This window comes from Somniosus microcephalus, chromosome 27 (genome assembly GCF_052327205.1).
Source record: "Somniosus microcephalus isolate GS21.2 chromosome 27, FLI_Smic_1.0, whole genome shotgun sequence".
Classification (NCBI taxonomy): Eukaryota; Metazoa; Chordata; class Chondrichthyes; order Squaliformes; family Somniosidae; genus Somniosus; species Somniosus microcephalus.
In genome coordinates this window covers 22,847,538-22,869,951 of record NC_141013.1, presented here as the reverse complement: position 1 = coordinate 22,869,951, position 22,414 = coordinate 22,847,538, and the positions used below count along the sequence as shown (strand labels likewise).

The following is a 22,414-nucleotide window of genomic DNA, read 5'->3' as shown; positions in this document are numbered from 1 at the left end:
TGGAGGCTCAGTCGTCGAGTATATTCAAGACAGAGCTCGATAGATTTTTGAATATTAAGGGAATCAAGGGATATGGGGATAGTTCAGGAAAGTGGAGATGCGGTAGAAGATCAGCCATGATCTCATTGAATGGCGGAGCAGGCTCGAAGGGCCAAATGGCCAACTCCTGCTCCTATTTCTTATGTCCTTATTTGTACAGCCAAGTAAAAGTTGTGGAACCAAAGTAGTTCAGAGTTAATCTTAGACATCTGAACCCCTCTTTCAATGCTGAGAGCACAAATAAAACTAATAATGAATTACACAATGCAAGAAAAACTTTTTATATAATCTGCACAATTTATTAGTTACAGAAGGGAAAGTTTACTGATATTTACATAGTGCAAAGTATACCTTTTTAATTACTGAATTATATACATTACAATGCGATGAAATATGCTCGTCATTTCAAGCACAAAACACATCACCCTTCATAACTAATTTTCAAATCCTCACTTTGCATCTGCTTTTCTGTTATGAATCAGATTTTAAAAGAACTTATGAGACAACAAAATACAAAGATATTAATTGTATTTCTGATTCTAATACACAGCAAGAGGCACATTACTGAATGGTAACCACCTCAGTTTTCTCTGTCCCTTAGAAGGAAGCAGAATCGCATGACTTAGTTTACAGGATTGATTAGACAAGTATGGTTAACATTTCCATACAGTACAATTTATTTTCAGGTCACTTCTCTCAGTTGCACAAGTTTGCAATTCCTTTTGCACCAAGCATTAGAAGCCTAATAAATTCTATACTCACTGGGATGCAAACCCTCCTGGGAATGTGACCAAACAGAAATGTTTGTCTCACAATCCTTTGCTATTCAAAACAAGAGCATCAATGTAGCTGGAAAAAAACCTGGTTCCTATTATTGTAACTGGGATATGAGGAGGATCCACCAGGTTATCCACACACTGTTAGTACTGTATAAATTGCAGGTAACAGCTGCCTGAAATTTAAATTAGATGTTATTTTTTTTTTAAAGTTAGCTTTATAACCACCACCACCACCTTGATGGAATATACTTTCTCCCTTTTGAACAATGTAGGATTAAAACTTGTTCAGGGCATCTGCTTAGATTAGAAAGGAGTCAAATTACTGAAGAACTAAGGTAAGAATCATTTTGAAAGTTTATTTTGCATAATATTAGTTCTTTATCAGTAAGAATTAAATACTGGTGATTGTTCAAAAGCCTCCACCATTTTGTATACCAATAGTTCTATTTTCAGTATAAATTTACAAATGCAATAACTATTTCAAACAAAAAAATGATAAAGGAAGTCTCCTCTACAAAGGTTAAAATTATTTTCTTAAAAGTCTTAATAGCACCAGATGTTGCTATAGATCAAGTTCTACACCACCTACAGGTGCTACCATGAAATATCAACTTCCAAGCACAACAAATAATACATTACTGTGGAATCAGCAAACCATCTACAAAAACGTCGCCATACTTTCACCCATCATTTTCATGAAGCAACAAAGTTTTCATAGTGAAAATGGTTTCTTCTTTGCATAAGTGAGTGGCTGAAAGATCCACCAATCAAGGGTTCCGTGCCATTTTGAATGAGATGCATCATTCAATCCAATTTGGTTTCCATCATAAGCCATTGGAAAAGTGAGCTCAGACAGACGTGCAACTTATTAGTGTTGCCCATTTTTAACAGAACACTTGTAGGGACCATTTTTTACATTAGACAAAAAAACCCACATTTGAAAGGTCAATAAAGAAAACCTACACTTAATATACATTTAAACCCTGAAACATAAAACTCTAATAGTAATAAATGTAAGCATAATTTTTTTTTTTTTTTTTTTTTTTTACACTCAGTACTGCAACTAGCAGAATTTTTACTTAGTAAATATTCAGGCAGAGCTGAAGATCAGATCTTAAATTTTTAATGACATTAAAACTATGTTGCCCCCTTCCTTTCATGTGTATTTTATGATGGTATAATGCATCCTGTGGATTTATCGAAACTGCTGCAATCAATTCAATGTAAAAGAAATTTGCACAATGATCATGATGCAATTAAAAAGTCACAGGTATGATTTGCCCAATCAAGTGTATATGAATTCTGCTCAATAAATTTCAGCTTAAATGGATCTAGGCTACTCATTTATAACTTTGAATGCAAGGTCAATTTCCAAATGACACAGACGTATCTTATTACCTCAATTACTAGTTTCACAAAGATGTTCCATGGAGTATATTACTTATTTACTGCTGTCATAGCTACCTTAAGTGACAGCACCACAGGTACAGTATATAACTATACAAGTCAAGAGTTCCAAAATTGAAGTTTTGTAGAAAAAACACCTAACTTGCATCTTTGGGAATTGCAAGCCTCATCAGATTAAAAAGGACCCATTAGTTGATTAACTATATAATCACTATGGTCACACTATGTTTCTGTAAACCTGTGTAGCACAATGCTGTTGAGGAAAATAGTAAAATAAAATTGCTTGTTCATCTCAGTTAAAATTAATATTTTCTAGTACTGTCCCATGCATGCACAAGGACATACTTATATATTTAATAAATATATAAATGTTTCACATTGTTTCAGGTTAAAACCCCAAATTATTTTTTTCAGGTGGATGGAAGGAAGAAAATAGGAATATAGAACTTAAGAGTAACATCAGTTTACCCATTTGATCAACTTTCTAAATACAAGTCAGATCTACACATGCGTAACCCTGACATAAGCGAATTCCAGGTAATGTCCATCAGGTCCCAGTAATGCTCTTTTTACAGCCAGTAATGGTAGATAGTTTTATTATATACAAGTCTGGTTACATGCATCTTAATCAGTTTCAATCTATTGCACATAACTGGATACCACTGGATTTTGAAGCTGACAAGTAGATCTCTTAAAAACACCATCATTGCTTTTTAAATTTCATAGACAGAACTTTTTAAATCAGTCAAATTAAATTCTGCTATAAAACTACAGCCACTTAGAGACTGAATTTCTTGTAAACAAAACTGCTGGCTTTTTTTCCAAATCAACAATTTTTACATTTTCTCCAAAGATTCAGAAAGGACTTTCATAAACCATCTAGAAAAACATTTATTTTATGATTCACAAATACACCAAAAAATTTGGGTCAATGGAGGACAGATTTTGAGATGAGACAAAACTTGCGAACATGTGATTTTATGAGTTCCCTCTACAACTACTGACTTGGATCATAAATCAGTGAAAGAGTGAGATGACAAGGTTAGAAACAGCAGGTTCTTAAATTAATTGTTCCTAGACGTGTTTAAGTGTTCCTGAGGTCGTTGATGTATTGTTTTGTTTACAGTAACCCTCTAGGTAGGCTCGAATGATTGCTCACAAAAAAGCTTTGTACAGTTAGCTGTTTAATATTATATGCTATGAAATTTGATTAAAAACAGCCAGACGGTTTCTGAATCACTTCTCTTTACAAGCAAAATTTGAATATTGATCAAATTAAATGTTAATATAAATGGTAAGTTAATAGGAGAAATGTATTTTCAAAGACCAAAATAAATTCAAACTGTGCAAGAGGAGAAAAAAATCCAACAAAGGATACCAAATTCATTAAAGACAAAACTTCCAATTATTTTGTGGCTTGTACCTATGGCTTTCAAGTCTGCACATCAATGGTTTTGCTACAGACTTGGAAAAATATATACTAAACCAGATATTTAACCCATTTCAACAAAAGAGTAACCTTAAATGGGGGTCACACAATGCTTTTAACAGTTGCTTGTGTTTCAATGAAAAACTGACAAAACGATTTTTGCAATCCCACGAGTCTACCTAAAAATAAATTGTGCTCGGTGAAAGAGCTGCTGGTCTGGGGTCTAGAATTATTAGTAGATTTGGCTCTCTGATACTGCAGGTTGAGACACTTCACTCTCATTAGTCGCATCTATCTGCTCCACTGTATCCAGCTCTTCAATGTCACTTTGCCCATCGCGATCTTCCTCTGTACTATCAATATTTTTGCTAAGCTGTAACGTTTCCAGTGTTTTTTGTGCTTCTGATACCCAATCATCAATTCTGCTGCTAAATGTTACCACTATGGCAACAGGCTCAGGGACATAATCTTCCTCTTCCTCCTCTTCATCATCATCATCATCATCATCTTCCTCCTCCTCAAGCATGTCTGGTACAAGAGTGCTGGTGGTGCTGATCATGGAGGAATTGAGAACATCCCTGCAGCTACCGTCAAGTGATCCTGTCTCAGTGCTCTGCTGCGAGGCCCATTCTAACATATCGTCAGTTTTTCCTTCTTCCTTGTCGGAACCAGAGGATTTTGCTGCATGGGTTGTCTGGCCCACAGAAGAGCTAGTGGTTATTCCCAAGGTAGGTTTGTTGGCACTGCCTGTGACTGCTGGTAAACTAGTAGTCTTCTCCAGAACAGTGGTCACACTTGGTGTGGGTTTCTCACTCTCAGAACATTCAGGTGCATCAGAGGCCTCTACCATATTTCGCCAGTTTGTTTCTAAATAAAAAGGCATTTTAAGATTATGAATTGATATTTGAGTTACATAAAAGAGTGTAAAATTGCAAGACAGCCTCTAAATTCTTGGCCACAGTAGCATTCTTGAACTCGTTTCAGTTCAATTCTCAAAGAATGTGGATCTTTACATGATATATCACAGAAATGACTATCAAGACAATTAATGAGGCATTTTCACTATACAGAATTTTCTTTTAAATATTATGCACCACACAATACAAGGAAGCCCAATTCTCAGGACAAAAATCTTAGTGAATCCAAATTGCCAATCCTTGTGGCCAATAAAGATCCCACGGCACTAACAGAGATAAACCAGAAGCCTGGTAAATATTCCCAGATGATACCCACTACTTTAATGTTTTCCCTATAGCCCAATGTAAAGAAGTGCAATCAAACAAATACATGGATATGCTGGTGAATGAATCTGTACAAATTTTACCATTATCCAAATTCAACCATACATTACAATCACTATTTTACACGTCACATTTGGGAAAACAAGCTACAATATAGATTTGTTCTGAGAAAATTCAAACATAACTTATTTTATATTTAAAAAATTACAAATTCAAGTCTCAAACATGTACTACAACAATAAGACTTTAAAAAAACAAGACAAATCACACTTGCTAATGAAGGCATTTAGCATTTTTCAGCATAGTTATTTAATGCCTTTGCAAATTTGGGATCTTAACATTTAATCAGTTGTGTCTGCATATTACATAAATCAATTATTGTTAAATATGATCAGACGTGCATTACACAATTAAAAATTTTTTATTTTTTATTTTTTTTTAAAGTATTTATACTTTGGTGGCAAAAGTGATCTGAAAATTGATTGCTTACCATATTCCTTTTCATTCACTTCAGAAATGGGTTCGGATATCACACTGCAGAATGAAATTGCACTTGCTGCAGAAGGGTTGCGAGAATGGCCCATGTGCGGTATCTTTCTGGTGTGCTTCAAGGCTTCCTCAGCTTGTTCTTGCTCCAAAGCGGTCACCATATCACGGTAAGCCTTACGAGCCTCCTCAGTTAATGCAACCAGCTTATTAAACAAGCTCTAAATATGGAAATTCAACAAGTCTTTATTTGAAGTTACATTACCTATCTGGAAAAGTCTTGAACATAAGAACATAAAAATTAGGAGCAGGAGTCGGCCATATGGCCCCTCGAGCCTGCTCCGCCATTCAATAAGATCATGGCTGATCTTTGACCTCAACTCCACTTTCCTGCCTTATCCCCATATCCCTCAATTCCTCTGGAGTCCAAAAATCTATCCATCTCAGCCTTGAATATACTCAATGACTGAGCAGTCACAGTACTTTGGGGCAGAGAATTCCAAAGATTCACAACCCTCTGAGTGAAGAAATTCCTCCTCATCTCAGTCTTAAAGGCCAGCCCCTTATTCTGAGACTGTGTCCCCTAGTTCTAGACTCTCCAGCCAGGGGAAACAATCTCTCAGCATCTACCCTGTCAATCCCCCTCAGAATCTTATATGTTTCAGTAAGATCCCCTCTCATTCTTCTAAACTCCAGAGAGCATATTCTTCAAAAAGGAGCCTGCACATACTGCAGTAAGCCAGGTTGATAAAGGGAAAATCATGAAGGACATAGTTCATTTAAGATACTTTGACAGCCAATGATCCTTCCTTTCCATAACACATAAAGCCAACTTCCCTGGACTGATAAGGGAGAGGGTGATGGAGGCGTTTAGTAAGGGAATTGCAGAGTGTGGGGCCTGGGTGTCTGAAGATATAACATTCCATAGTCTGACAAGGGAGGGATGCACAAGAGGCCAATCAGGAGGAATGGAAGGCTTTGGGGATGTGTAGGGGGGAGGGAGGGGAAAGAGGGGTTAAGGGCTAGAGGAGGTTTCAGAGATAGGGAAGGACAAAGGCATGAAGGGAATTAAACACTATGATGAGAATTTTAAATTGGAGGTGTTGGAAGACCAGGAGTCAATGTAGGGCAGCAAAGACAGTAGTGATGGATGAGCGGGTCTTGGTGCGGGATAGATTACAGACTGCAGATTTATGGATGAGGTGACGTATAGATAGCGTGGGGAATGGAAGGCTGGCTAGGAGAGCATTGGAATAGTCGAGTCCAGAGGTGACAAAGGTATGGATGAAGAGTTTCAGAAAAACATGGGCTAAGGCAGGAGTGGAGGCAGGTGATGTTAGGGTAATGGCTTTGGTCTTTCCAATCTTTAAGTGGAGGAAATTGTGGCTCATCCAAAACTGTTTGCTGGCCAAGCAGCCCGACATCAGAGGTAGGATTTTCGGGCAGGTCGAGTTGTAGTGGGTGATAATTTCTGCAATTCATAACATTACCAGAAGGTTAGCCATTTTCCAATGTTCCAAATTTAAGAATAAAAGGTCAGAAACATCATCCTGAGAATTACTGGTCTATCAGCTTGAAGTTAAATGAAAAACATTAGTATATTAAAAAAGTATTTCAGCACACAAAAATAAAGGCTGTCATTCCGAGCTAATAAGAGGTTTATAAAATAAAGGTCATTCAAACAAATGTGAATTATTTTGAAGATTTAAGGATTTGGTTGGATGAGAGTGATAAGATAGATATGAAAAAAATATCCAATAAGGTGTCTCTCAACTTTCTTGAAGCTAAAGTCAAAGCTCTTGGGATAAAGGAAGTAATAAACTGAACAACAAATTGGCTAAATAATAGGAAACTAAAGAATAGCAAGAAATGTTGGGAGCTCAAATTGGACAACTGTGACCTGTGGAATATGTTAGGAGTCAGTTCTACGACCTCTGCTGTTCACAATGATTTATATGCTACATTATTAACCCTTCCAACACTCCAATGAAAATCTGTTCCTGTGGCACTCACTCAATACTGCAGGTAAGTTAGATTATCAGCCTTTTCATGCCTCTAAATGTTGCCCTGAAAGAGATGTCAAAGCTCAACTAGGTGACTCCAATGACATGGGCAGGTCAAACTTTAACATTGAGTCTCCTGACTAATTATGAAGTCAACCTCTGGAACTGGCTTTTAGCCAAATTGGGCACCAATTATTTTATTTTTTTACGTTGACATTTAGTTTGCACAAAAAATCAAGAAATTATTTTGTTGATATTTAAATTAAAACTATTGAGCTAAATCCCTTCCAATCACCGTTACAATTCAATAATAGCCAAACGTAGTGGAATTCAGTTTTAATGCTTGTAGTGTTCATTAGGCTGTAGATCAAATCTTACTTTCCAAAATATTTTCCCATTTCTGCTGGGGGTTTTCCCCCCCACTTGTTTATAATGATCCATAGCCCTTTGGTTGCAGGATCAAATCAGGTGACCTTCTTTGATGTTTCACAGACAGAAAAACAATTTACAGCTAGTTGAGCACAATTCGGCTGAGGTTAAAGAATTCAACAACTTGTGGGAATGCCAATTAGAACTGTACTGACTTGCCTTGCCGGTAAGATTATCTCGTCTGATTTGTGTGGAGTGAAGTGTTTTTTCTCTCATTTCTGATCATACTTTGCACAGTATTACTTACTGATTCAAATGTCTGGCACAGCTCGCTCTGCACTTTACCCAAAGGATTAAATTTTGAGGGCATTGAGATAATGTCAAAAACTTGATAATCCCACAGTCCATACTGTTTAGTCTGATATATAATTTAAAGAAAGGCATAATCTTGAATAACTGGCTGATCAATCCAAACCCAGACATGACGGTAAAGAGACAGATGTTAAGTACACAATGCTTGCTGGACACAGCTCATTCATACTTTAGAAAAGTGTTTTTTATTTCATGCCTAATGGGTTTGTCTTGTATTTAGTTTTTGTAGCATTCTACTGCTGTTCCCCAGTAAATAAAATCTGTTCCATTTGACTGTCCTGTGATGAAATATTCCATTCATCACTGCCTGTGACTGTGGTTGGTTTCAGGTTCCCCCTTACCATTGTATTGCCTGTGACTGTGGTTGGTTTCAGGTTTCTCCTCACCATTGTATTGTGTATTGGAATGTATGGAATGTGTTGTGTGTAGGGCTCCGCCCATACCTGGCCTCTATGTAAGCCAGCTCAGTCTGGCCTCACAGCCAGTACTGCAGACCTCCAGGGAAGATACCTCTCTCCACTGCGTGTTATCTTCTAAGTTAATAAAAGCCTTGTTTTGTTTCGCTAACATTGAGTCTCGGGATTATTGAGGCACATCAATTTTATTAACTTATTTTTCAACACAATGGATCAACTCCTGAAACCCGAACGTTTGGATTTGGATCAGCATGCTCCGGACGCATCAGCACGCTTCGGACACTGGTTTATGTGTATGGAATTCTTCCTGGACAATTCCGCAGCCGTCAAAGACGCTACAGACGCTGCGAGTATGAAACTCGGAATTCTGCGGAATTGGGTAAGCCACCGGGTTTACCCCCTCATCCAAGACGCCGACACGTACCTGGCCGCCTGCGACATCTTAAAGGCGCATTACCAGCAGCCTACGAATGAGGTGTATGCTAGGCATCTGCTCGCCACTCGCGCACAGCGACCTGGGGAATCGGTGGAGGAGTTCCAAGGCACCCTGAAAATGCTTGGCAAAGACTGCAAGTGCCGAGATGTAAAAGCTGCAGTGTACACCGACGAGCTTGTTCGCGATGCCTTTATCACAGGCCTCAGCTCCACTTACATCCGGCAAAGACTGCTGGAAAAAACGGGATTGGACCTGAAACAGGCTGCGGACACCGCGCGATCCCTGGATGTGGCCCAGAGAAACTCGGACGCCTACTCTTCAGCCCGCGCCGTCCACGCCGCCACGCGTGCACCAAGGGCGCCGCACTTTGGGAAGGTGTGCAGAGGGAACCCCGCTGGAAAACCAAAACCCGCCACCGCCGCTTGTGCGCCGTGGGAGCGGCCATCTTGGACGCCATCTTGCCCGACCTCGTGGGGTCCGCCATCTTGTGAACAGACAGCGCGGACGCCATCTTGTCTCAATCAGGGCCCTACAGTGGCATCGGTCACAGTGGACCAGACCAGGCCCCACCCGCTATCCAAATCAATGGTGGACATCGAGGTAAACGGGTGCGGGGTTAAATGTTTAATTGACAGTGGAAGCACGGAGAGTTTTATCCACCCGGAACTGGCACGACAACTCTCCCTAAAGGTGGTCCCTACTCGGGGTACCATCTCTATGGCTGATAAAACCCAGACATCGACCATTCTGGGTTACTGCACAGTACAATTGTCCGTTAACGGGACTGTATACGATAATTTTAAAGTATTAATCATGAAGAATCTATGCGCGAGCGTGATCTTGGGCCTGGATTTCCAGTGCAACCACCAAAGCATCACGCTCAAGTACGGTGGGTCCCAGCTGCCCCTCACAGTGTGCGGCCTGGCTACCCTGAAGGTAAAGCCGCCTTCGCTATTCGCGAACCTTACCCCTAACTGCCGGCCAATAGCGACCAAAAGCAGGAGGTACAGCTGGGAGGACAGGCGGTTTATCGCGACCGAGGTAGACAGGCTCCTGAAAGAGCGCATTATTGAATGCAGCAATAGCCCGTGGCGCGCCCAAGTGGTGGTGGTAAGGGGTAGCGAGAAGAAACGGATGGTGATCGACTATAGCCAAACGATCAACAGGTACACCCAACTAGACGCCTACCCGCTACCCCGCATATCAGAAATGGTGAACCAAATCGCCCAATACCGGGTGTTCTCCACCATCGACCTCAAGTCAGCGTACCACCAGCTCCCTATCAGACCAGAGGACCGCCCGTACACCACCTTCGAGGCGAACGGACGCCTCTACCAATTCCTCAGAGTCCCCTTTGGGGTGACGAATGGGGTCTCGGTCTTCCAGAGGGAGATGGATCGCATGGTCGATGACCACCACTTGCAGGCAACCTTCCCCTACCTCGACAACGTCACCATCTGCGGTCACAACCAGCAGGATCACGACTCGAACCTCGAGAGGTTCCTGGAAACCGCACAAAAACTCAACCTCACCTACAACGAGGACAAGTGCGTTTTCAACACCACGCGCCTCTGCATACTAGGCAGCGTGGTGGAGAATGGGGAAATCGGACCAGACCTCGACCGATTGCGCCCCCTACGGGAGCTGCCCCTGCCCAACACTCCCAAAGCCCTGAAAAGGTGCCTGGGGTTATTTTCTTATTATTCCCAATGGGTCCCCAACTACTCCGACAAAGCCCGCCCCCTCTTGAAAGCATCCTCTTTTCCGCTCTCTGCTGAGGCCCACGCCGCCTTCAAAAGCATTAAGCAGGATATTGAGCGGGCCACGCTACAGGCAGTGGACGAGAACACTCCATTTCAAGTGGAAAGTGATGCGTTTGACTTTGCCTTGGCGGCCACCCTCAACCAGGCGGGGCGGCCCGTAGCTTTCTTCTCGAGGACCCTCCAAGGGCCCGAGATCAGACACTCCTCCGTGGAAAAGGAGGCCCAAGCCATCGTGGAGGCAGTGCGCCACTACCTAGCTGGCAAACGCTTCACCCTACTTACCGACCAGCGGTCGGTAGCGTTTATGTTCAATAATAAACAGAGGGGGAAGATCAAAAATGATAAGATTCTTAGGTGGCGGATCGAGCTCTCCACCTTCGAGTATGACATCATTTACCGGCCAGGGGCCCTTAACGAATCCCCAGATGCCCTCTCACGAGGGATGTGTGCCAGCGCCACCGGGGATCGGCTACAGACCCTCCACAACGACCTCTGCCACCCAGGGGTCACGCGGCTGTTCCACTTCGTAAAGTCCCGCAACTTACCCTACTCGATTGAGGAAGTTCGGTCTCTGACCAGGAACTGCCGCACTTACGCTGAGTGCAAGCCTCGGTTCTACCACCCTGATAGAGCCCATTTAATCAAAGCTACACGGCCCTTTGAGCGGCTCAGCTTAGATTTCAAGGGCCCCCTCCCGTCCGTCGACCGCAATGTTTACTTCCTGAACATTGTGGACGAATACTCCCGGTTCCCATTCGCCTTCCCCTGCCCAGACATGACCAGCGCCACGGTCATTAAATGCCTCAACAGCCTGTTCTGCCTGTTCGGTATGCCGAGCTACATCCACACGGATAGGGGGGCGTCCTTCATGAGTGAAGAGCTACGCCAGTACATGCTGTCCAGGGGTATCGCCACGAGCCGTACCACCAGCTACAACCCCCGGGGTAACGGTCAAGTGGAGCGAGAGAACGGGACAGTATGGAAAGCAGTCACTCTAGCTCTAAGGACCAAGGGCCTCCCTATCTCCCGCTGGCAGGAAGTCCTCTCAGATGTGCTCCATTCGATACGGTCGCTATTGTGTACTGCCACTAATGCCACGCCTCATGAACGAATGTTTAGCTTCCCCCGGAAATCCACCTCAGGCGTATCCATGCCGTCATGGCTCTCCACCCCGGGTCCGGTATTCGTGCGAAGGCATGTGAGGGGCCATAAGACGGACCCTCTCGTGGAGCCAGTGCACCTACTCCACGCCAACCCCCAATACGCGTATGTCCGGCACGCCGACGGAAGGGAGGACACCGTGTCAATAAAAGACGTCGCCCCAGCCGGTAACGACAACAACCACGGCAATAGCAGCAACAACGACCACAGCAACTCTTACCCACCCACTACTCTTTCATCACCCCCGGAAGAACATCGACCAACGGCACCCCCACCAACTACCCCTTCACCAACCCTGGCGGCACCCCCGGCAGAGACCCAGGAGGCCACCGGGGACACCCAGCCGACACCCGCGACACCACAACAGCCACGTCGGTCGCAGAGGACTACCAAACCCCCGAACAGACTAAATCTATAGAAGGGGTGAATGTGATGAAATATTCCATTCATCACTGCCTGTGACTGTGGTTGGTTTCAGGTTCCCCCTTACCATTGTATTGCCTGTGACTGTGGTTGGTTTCAGGTTTCTCCTCACCATTGTATTGTGTATTGGAATGTATGGAATGTGTTGTGTGTAGGGCTCCGCCCATACCTGGCCTCTATGTAAGCCAGCTCAGTCTGGCCTCACAGCCAGTACTGCAGACCTCCAGGGAAGATACCTCTCTCCACTGCGTGTTATCTTCTAAGTTAATAAAAGCCTTGTTTTGTTTCGCTAACATCGAGTCTCGGGATTATTGAGGCACATCATGCCCAATTAGCAAAAGTGTACTGCTACATGGATCCACATGTGGTAATCAACTGGATGTAATTACTAAGCAAAGGGCTGCCTCAGTCAATCATTAGAACTGAATTCCACTGTATAGCTTTTTTGCACCAACATTAAAATGGCAGCAGCATAGTTGAAAATCCCAAAACATACCTCAGCACCACTGTAGTTGAAGATCCCCACAACACTTACAGGAACAAGTTTATTCACACAACGACCAAGAGCTTTACGCCCAAGAGCAAAAACAAAAGGAATTTCTTGCTCCCGAGCCATGGCAATCACATTGTACAAAGCTTCATCTAGTCCACCTGAGGGAAAGAGTGAAATAAGGATGAATCAGATAAAAAATATTTCAGCATTGCATGCCTACAATACCTTAAGAAAATACTGCCCTGTACCTTTTGACTGAATTTTCTCACAGTTTGGAGAGATGATCACACATTTAATCTTTTTTAATTTCATATGCTTGGTCACTTCACGCAAACCCATGACAAGTCTTCTCTTCATTTTGGCTTTGATTGGATCTTTCTGGTAAATTCGTTCTTGAAAGCGAACCAGTTCTTGCAACAACAGTGTCACACATTCATCAATATCTTTACTGAGCACTTGGTTACAGTATCTGGTCAGGGGAAAAAATTAAAGACATGAAAACAAAAAAAAACTGTTTAGAAACTACGGTGGTAATAACAAAATTACCTCGCAAAAAACAATTGAGAGATTGTTCTAATGACTTAAATTTGTTCATTCTGCAATGTTAACGTTAGAGATATTTCAATTTGTGGGACATTCACAAACAATTGAACTTCTAGGAGTCTGTATCAGCACATATTCTTTGGAATTAGTTGTCAATTTAATTGTGTGAGAGAAATCTTTTGATGTTTTAACAGCCATTAATAGCCCTTCCTTGCCATTAACTATTTATGCTCTCATTATAAATTACTAATCAAAGGACTGGGTTTTTTGATGAAAAAAACCACAAAACATCTTCATTCCATCCTATTATACTCGTCTCCTGGCTGAAACGTTTCCATGGCAAGTAAAATGTTCCTTCTATCTAATCATTCCTATGAAACAAACACTGCACAAAGTATTTGAAAAGAAAACTGCCTGAGCCCAATTATTCTTAAGTTATCTTTCCCATTAACCAAATGCTCATCAACTAAATGAGGCTGAATATTAATTGGCAGTTTGTAGCCAAATGTCCCAGTTTAACTTCATCAAGCAGTAAAATATCTGAAGATTTTCTGATCGCAGAATGAGCAGGCGACCATGGTTATAGTTCATTCACATGCTCCCAAATGCTCTGTCTATATATATATTTTTTACATATATTTGTGGACCTCTGTTCAGCCTGGGGGTGGCAGCAAACTTTCCAAAATCAGCTCTTTTCTACATTCGAAATTTAAAGATGGCTCATTTGAAAGTTTGAAAATTTGGCAGCATGCTGCTTTAAGCTATACTGCAGCTTAAGTGCAGAACTGGATATCAATTCATGGTGATCTCATGATTGATGCTAAACTGCCTATTTCTAAGAAAGTGGAAGCATTATATTTTATGCTTCACATAGAATGTTTACAGCACGAAAGGCGGCCATTCGGCCAGTCGAGCCCGTGCCGACTCTGTTAGTCCCACCCTTTCCCCGTAGCCCTGCAATTTTTTTTCCTTCAGGTACTTATCCAACTCCCTTTTGAAAGACAAGATTGAGTCTGCCTCCACCACCCTTTCAGGCAGTGCATTCCAGATCTTAACTGCTCACTGCGTAAAAAGTTTTTTCTTACGTCGCCTTTGGTTCTTTTACCAATCATCTTAAATCTGTCTCCTCTGGTTCTCGACCCTTCTGCCAATGGGAACAGTTTCTCTCTATCTACTCTGTCCAGACGCCTCATGATTTTGAACACTTCTATCAAATCTCCTCTCAATCTTCACTGCTCCAAGGAGAACAACCCCAGCCTCTCCAGTCTATCAAAGTAACTGAAGTCTCATTCCTGGAATCATTCTCGTAAATCTTTTCTGCACCCTCTCTAAGGCCTTCACATCCTTCCTAAAGTGTGGTGCCCAGAATTGGACACAGTACTGCAGTTGGGGCCAAACCAGTGTTTTATACAGGTTCATCGTAATTTCCACACTTTTCTCCTCTATACAGGAAACTTTCGATTTACCGGCACCTAAATAACCGGAAATCTCAGTTAACTGGCAAAATTCAGGAGTAGGTTCAGGTAAGTTTTATTACTTGCCTTCCTCTATCTGTTGCTGTGCAAGGGTGTGGCTGCAGCTGTTGCTAAGCTACAGAGACGCTTGGAACCTGTGGTCATTGTTCTGAACCTGTTGCTAAGCAACAGGGTTTGTTGCTTTATACGGAGCTCTCGGCTCCGTATCTTTTACTATAGCTTTCGGTTATCCGGAATTTTTTATAAACCGGCACCACGTTGGTCCCAGATAAAAAAAAGTTTCCTGTACCTCTATTTATGAAGTCCAGGATCTCATAAGCCTTTTTAAGTGCTTTCTCAAATGATTTGTGCACACATACCTCCAGGTCTCTGTTCGTCCATCCCCTTTAGGATTGTACCATTTAGTTTATATGTCTTCTCCTCATTCTTTCTAACAAAATGTATCACTTCACACTTTTCATCTGCCACATGTCCACCCATTTCACCAGCTATGTCTTCCTGAAGTCTATCACTCTCCTCCTCACTGTTGACTATACTTCCAAGTTTTGTCTCATCAGCAAATTCTGAAATTGTGCCCTGTACACCCACGTCCAAGTCATTAATATATATAAAGAAAAGCAGTGGTCCTAGAACCGACCCCTGGGGAACACCACTGTATACCTTCCTCCAGTCCGAAAAACAACTGTTCACCACTACCCTCTGTTTCCTGTCACTTAGCCAATTTCGTATCCATGCTGCCACTGTCTTTTATTCCATAGGTTTCAACTTTGCTGGCAAGCCTATTATGTGGCACTTTGTCGAACGCCTTTTGGAAATCCATGTACACTACATCAACTGCATTACCCTCATCAACCCTCTCTGTTACCTCATCAACAAACTCGATCAAGTTGGTTAAACACGATTTGCCTTTAACAAATCAGTGCTGGCTTTCTTTAATTAATCCACACCTATCCAAGTAACTGTTAATTTTGTCACTGATTACCATTTCTAAAAGCTTCCCCACTACTGAGGTTAAACTGATTGGCCTGTAGTTGCCCCTTTACACACTTTTTTGAACAATGGTGTAACATTTGCAATTCTCCAGTCCTCTGGTACCACCACTGTATCTATGGAGGATTGGAATATTATGGCCAGTACCTCTGCAATTTCCACCCTCAATTCCCTCAGCATCCTAGGATGCATCCCATCCGCTCCTGGTGATTTATCTACTTTTCAAGCACAGCCATCCTTTCTAATACCTCTATCAATTTTTATCCTATCTGTAGGGTGCAAATGATTGCACCATACCAATGTCAAATGTCCAGTATAACTAGGATAAGAGTACTTGCAGCACTTACCCAATGATGAGAAACTGTCACTGATGGTAAAGAAAAAAAGTCACAAAACCGGACTTAATCATTTTGATTTTTTCCAATAGATTAAGCCCCCATAGATTGAAGTACTGTATCTTGTTAGAGCACCAGTAAGACGTACAGACACCACAATCTCAAAACCATAATCTAAGATGGCATCAACTATCTGCAATGACTATGGATCAACAGAAAAAAACACATATTGAACCACATTGTGCAGGATTGCACTGTACACGTACACAGCATAGCAACAGCTGCCAAGAATGTAGCCAGTCAGGTACCGAGACTGCAACCACAATCTGGACAGTACATTTGTTTATTCAGACTGTCACCCCCCAAGCCAGCTGACCATCACTTCTGGGGATAGTGGAAAGCATGTTTTGTGTTTTTTCTTTCAATTTTTTTCTGCTCCATTCCCAAACCCATTGATTTCTTGCTGATGGATGTTTCCAAGAATTCGGGGCACCCTCTGCTACCTTGCCCTAGCACTATAAAACATGGTTCACTCTTGGTACAATGCTGTCCCCTTTCAGCATGTTGAATGCCAGTACTAATCTAGAAAACCATTGTTTTCGCTCCCCACCACAAACTCCATTCCCTAGCCACTGACTCCATCCCTCTCCCCAACATCTGTGAGGCTGAACCACACTGTTCACAACCTTGGTGTCATATTTGACCCTGAAATGAGCTTCCGACCACATATCCGCAACATAAGACCGCCTACTTCCACCTCCGTAACATCGCCCTTCTCCGCCCTTGCCTCAGCTCATCTGCTGCTGAAACCCTCATCCATGCCTTTGTTACCTCTAGACATGACTAATCCAACGCACTCCTGGCTGGCCTCCCATATTCCACCCTACGTAAGCTTGAGGTCATCCAAAACTCAGCTGCCCATGTCCTAACTCACACCAAGTCCTGTTCGCCCATCACCCCTGTGCGCACTGACCTACATTGGCTCCAAGTTAAGCAGCGCCTCAATTTCAAAATTCTCATCCTTGTTTTCAAATCCCTCCATGGCCTCGCCCCTCCCTATCTCTGTAATCTCTTTCAGCCCCACAACCGCCCCCCACTCCGAGATATCTGCACTCCTCTAATTCTGCCCTCTTGAGCATCCCTGATTAAATTGCTCAACCTTTGGTGGCCGTGCCTTCTGTTGCCTAGGTCCTAAGCTCTGGAATTCCCTCCCTGAACCTCTCTGCCTCGCTACCTCTCTTTCCTCCTTTAAGACGCTCCTTAAAACCTACCTCTTTGACCAAGCTTTTGGTCACCTGCCCTAGTTTATCCTTATGTGGATCGGTGTCAATTCTTTTGTCTTAAAATACTCCTGTGAAGTGCCTTGGGACATTTTACTATGTTAAAGGTGCTATATAAATACAAGTATTTGTGGTTGTTATTCAATTTGTAAGAATTTTTTTTCATATAATTTTTTTTTTTTATAGTTTTAAAAATTCTGTAGCTCGGAGAAAATGTTTTTCAATCCAATACCAGTGCTTGGCACTATGCTCCTCCCTTCAGTTAGATATGTGAAAACAAAATGGCTTAAAATATGCCCATTTTATGACTGAACCCATTGTTTGGTGAAAAATCACTTGGATTTGATTACAATCTATTTTGAAGTTTTCCCCCCCCCCCCCCCCCCTCCATTATTCAAAACTTTACAGTCACATTTATTTGTACACTAGTGTGCAACCAACGGTATCAAAAATACTCCATGTAGAAGTTTATATTCCTTCTCAAAACTGGTGGCAAGTTGGCAAGCTGTACATCAACAAAAAAAGTGGATAAACAATGTTTTAAATCAAAATCCTTCCTTCCCTCCTCGAATGGCTAGTCAGGAAATTAAAACCAATATTAACATACATTCAAAAATGTAGCAAAGGGTCTCAGCCCTCACTTTACAGTTACTTAAGCAATAGCACGTAGCTTAAAAGTCTAATGATTTTAGTTTTTAACAGCAACAGGCAGATTTATACAGAATCTTTAGGCTACTGAAACAAAAATCTTTTGTAAATACACACACACACATCTTAGTGCTATGATTTTGCATATCATCAATATATAAAATTTTTAAATGCCATTCTTTGCAGTTGCTAAATGAAATGTATCCTATCAAAGAAGTTAGGCATTCAAGATATGAAAGGGGGTGGAAAGTTAAAAAACTCTTTAACCTAGTGCTTAAATGTAGAACAATTCAGTCCTACAAATCGCAATAATTTGCTAGAAGAAAACTTAAAGTACATAATGGAATGTACCAAGATTATTTTCATAAATGTTGTGTTTGTAGCACCATTTTAACTCTTTCCTATTAGGTCAATTTGGTCAGCTAATTTGTATTGAAAATGTAGGAGTTTAATGTCAATCTTCAAATTACATTTAATTCTCCATCTTCATACAATTACATTTCAGAGTTTTAAATAAAAGACTAGGGCCTAGAAATTCAGTGGGCTGCGCCACCAGTTAGCGCCCAAAGAGGGCACTTAGTGGGTTTAGCGCCACTGGCCATGCCTCCCGCGAAATTTAGTGGGGCGCTAATGGCGGCGTTAGCCGGTAGCACTGCACCACCACCGATGAAGTCATCGGTGTGCGCAGCGCTCTGCTACCGCCCCGATCGCCAAATTTGGTAGCGCCCCCCGCTGTAACGCCGGTCGCAATTTGCGACCGGTTCAGGGGGGCCTACCTGCGGTGGTAGAGGCGCTGAGGTGCGGCCATTTTTTTTGCTGGCTGCCTGCCAGCACCTCTTCACGCAGCCGTCCCCGGCCTCCTGAGCACCCCCCCCCCCGGGCAGTGCCGGCTGCCTCCCAAGAGCCCGGCACTTCTCCTCAGTGCCGGGCTCTTTTGCCGGCACTCGCGATCTCAGATCGCGCTGCAGCAGGCCCCTCCCCTTTAAGAAGGGGAGGAAGGCCTGCAGTACCACAGCGCGCTGTGCCGCAGCGTGTGGTGCTGCGATTTTCAGTTGCAGCGCCCCAAGACGGATGCGGGGCGCCTCAAGTAGCGCCGCGCTTCCGTTTGGGGCGCTCAAACTGAATTTCCGGCGGGCGGGCGCTCGCGACTCCTTCTGGGGCGGTACTTCCGGCGCCCTGGCGAGACGCCACCGAATTTCTAGGCCTAGTTTTCAGTCAGATAGTATTAGTATATGCTATTGAATTGTTCCATAATCCCTCAGTATCAAACAGAATTAGCTATATACATCTATATAATAGAGGCAGTCTGGAAGCAGACATTTTAGACAGAACTCATCCCACCTTACATAGCATTACAAATTGTGAACACTGTTCTCAGCCCAGTGCTTCTATTCAACGTGGCTGGATTAAGATGGCTGGGAGCAGTACCATTCACAACATCTGCTGCCAGACTGCTTCTAGCCAGCAGTTCTAATGCAAAAAGCAACTGGGAAACATCAGCAATACAGATATCGCCCTATAGAACATTTAGGATTGCAAGGCAATTTAAAAGAACAAGCCTCCCCCTTACCTGACACTTTTTAAGATGAAACTGAATCAAAACAGCAAGATTTTCAATAAAGCTTTATATCCCAACTGAAGATTTTTACTTTCCCCTCATTACTAAAAAAGCAAAGTTGTCACAAAATGTCAACTGAGAAAGAGACAGCTTTTATAAATTCTCCTAAAAAGCTTACTCTCTGAAGCGCCTGCTATGAATTTTTGTGATGGTCGAAGAAGCCATTGGGCTGCCGACTCCTGAGCTGACTGGGGACCCTTGTGAAACTGGCGTCATACTGTATGGAGAATTCTGGCTTGCAGGAGACAGAGATGTGTCACTGGGAACGCTCAATCCAATGTCTGAAAATAAGAAAACAGTTACTTTGCTCCATATTTTTCATTGCGGCTATTTCATTCATCGTGAACATCTGTTCATTTCAGCAATAACATCTGCTGTTATGTTAAAATTACCTACTGAACGCATGGTCGTCTTCAATCTTTTGAGATGTTCAACCTCCATATACACCCGCCTGAGGCTTGCAAGGAGGTGCAACAAAATAAACGAGAAACATTCCCTTGAAAGCACTTAGCAGCTATTTTGGTTGTCATCTTCCCCACTTCATTATACTCAGTTTCATTCTGGATTACACCCTCAGTTAGTTGACCACAGAAGTCAGCAGATGACTCACGTGATAAAATAAGCAATACAACATAAAACTTAATAATAGCTCAAGCAGCAGGAGGGGAAGTGAAGGGCGATTTGGGCTAAAGTTCAGCGTATTAACCTCTTTTCAAAGAATGAGGACGACCATCTCTACAGCAAAAAACCCAGCATTCTCTCTCTTTGGTTCAATCTCTAAATACAATACCAAAGCAGTTTAGAAACTGGCAATAGAGCTTTGAATACTTAAAACATTCAGACTTAACTTGGAGCAGTGCATTTCCAAAGCAACAGTCTTCCTCAGATGTCAGATTAAGACATCATGCTTGATGGAAGCATACCTTACAGATACACATTAGCCATGAAGTAACCACAATAGAAGCCAAAAAGCTGTAACCTTTTCAAACTGTTATTTCCTGGGAGGATAGAATTTGTTAATCTGGATTTAGTGACAGATTTGCCTAAAGTGCATCTTTTATTCCTCCTCAGACTGGTCTTCGACAGCCAAGCTTTCAAATAGAGACACCAAACTTAAATGTGGCATATTTGACCACTCACCAATAATGTATGCAAAAGAAAGTTGATTGATGCTAAAGGTCCAAGTAACAGGGTGCTTTGGTTAGTACTTGGGTACTAGAATAAACTAGGATTTCCTGATCCAATCTTGGAAATAATCATGGATACAAAGAAAATACACAGAGGAATCATTTGCTTCAGGAGATAGGCACGACTGTGAGGTTTTGAGGACACCAATGTCAGATCTGCTTGGTGTTGAGATATAAAGTCCATCCTTGTTTAGGACCCTCGAGAATTATGCAGTCTAACTAGACCTTTATTGATTTCTTGCAGATTTGCTCTTTGATGAATAGGAGTAAATACACTACTTGCAACTTAAGCTTATTAATGTGTGGTCAGTTATGCCCTCACCCTATAAAGAAAAGTACTGGCCATTAAGGGAGTACTGAGACTGTAACCACAATCTGGACAGTACATTTGTTTATTCAGACTACCACCCCCAAAGCCAGCTGACCATCATTTCTTGGGATACCAGAAAGCATGTTTCTTGTTATTTTTTCCCCAATTTCTTTCTGCTCCATTCCTAAACTCATTGATTTCTTGGTGAGGGACGTTTCCAAGGATTCTGGGCACCCTCTGCTACCTTGCCCTAGTGGTCATTCAACAAGTGTGAGCATCAACAGTGTCAGCTATTTAACAGTGATGGGCATCACAGCTGAACCTGATCCTTAGCCTATGTCCACAGACAAACACTTTCAGTTGGATAGTAATTAAACAAGAACACTGGCCAGTCCTTTTCCCTCTAACTTGGAAGCTGAAGCCCACTGAAGTTCCCCTATTGTTGCCCCATTTGATACTAGTTAACTCACCATAGACCAGGGACTGAACCTGGGACCTTCCTGGATTTTTTGGGGAAAAATTAGAAACTACAGCTAGAACCCAGAACAGAGTCTTATATATATAGATTTGCATCACAGTGGGGAAAGGCCACCTTACGGAAATGGTTGCATATTCTGGCAATCAACTGTTTGTGAAGGTAGGACAAATAATAATGTGAATTATGTTCATTTTAATAATGGAGTGAAGAAATGGCACACATTGCTGTCACTATGAAAATCAGAAAATAGTATGTCTTTAAAGCCTAGACAGATAATTAAGATTTTTTTTAAAACTTACATTTTGTGCTCATTTAAAATACTGAAATCCAACACTAACTCTTAAAAATTTTAAAGGGAAAGACTAAAATTTAAATGGTGTGGTAGCAGCTAAAACAAAATATGCCTCACATCCAGATCAGTTGAAGGCCATCACAGATATGCAGCATTTAGCCAAGTCCAGCATGACTTGTAAATAAGTTTCTCAGTTGTCAGCTGGGCTGCTGGACAGAACACTTTACTATGCGAGGCGTTTTACTTTGAGGGCTTTTTCAAGAGAAAAAAAGTGACATTACTCAACTACCTAATTTGCTATTGGCTAGTCATGAAGCCTCAGTGAAAGCAGCCATTAAACAGCTCACAATTCAGTGTGTTCCACCCATATATTTTCAAAAGATTAGTCAGTCTCTATCATATACAAAAACAAAATTGTGAAAGGCATTCAAACAGCAGTCA

The 22,414-nt window shown here is 42.1% G+C and overlaps 1 protein-coding gene across 3 annotated transcripts in view; it reads right to left on the bottom strand.

Annotated features, from left to right (window-relative positions):
- Positions 1–313: 313 nt before the first annotated feature.
- The window catches only part of secisbp2l (SECIS binding protein 2-like), a 78,743-nt gene continuing 56,642 nt past the window's right edge, over positions 314–22,414 (bottom strand). For all 3 annotated transcript variants that reach the window (XM_085968685.1, XM_085968686.1, XM_085968687.1), the window contains 5 exons: positions 19,825–19,987; positions 13,066–13,286; positions 12,821–12,975; positions 5,386–5,602; positions 314–4,521 (listed from right to left, as the gene is read on the bottom strand). In XM_085968685.1, coding sequence (XP_085824811.1) covers positions 3,887–4,521; positions 5,386–5,602; positions 12,821–12,975; positions 13,066–13,286; positions 19,825–19,987 — 1,391 coding nt within the window. In that variant the 3' untranslated portion in view covers positions 314–3,886. The remainder of the gene's footprint in view (positions 4,522–5,385; positions 5,603–12,820; positions 12,976–13,065; positions 13,287–19,824; positions 19,988–22,414) is intronic.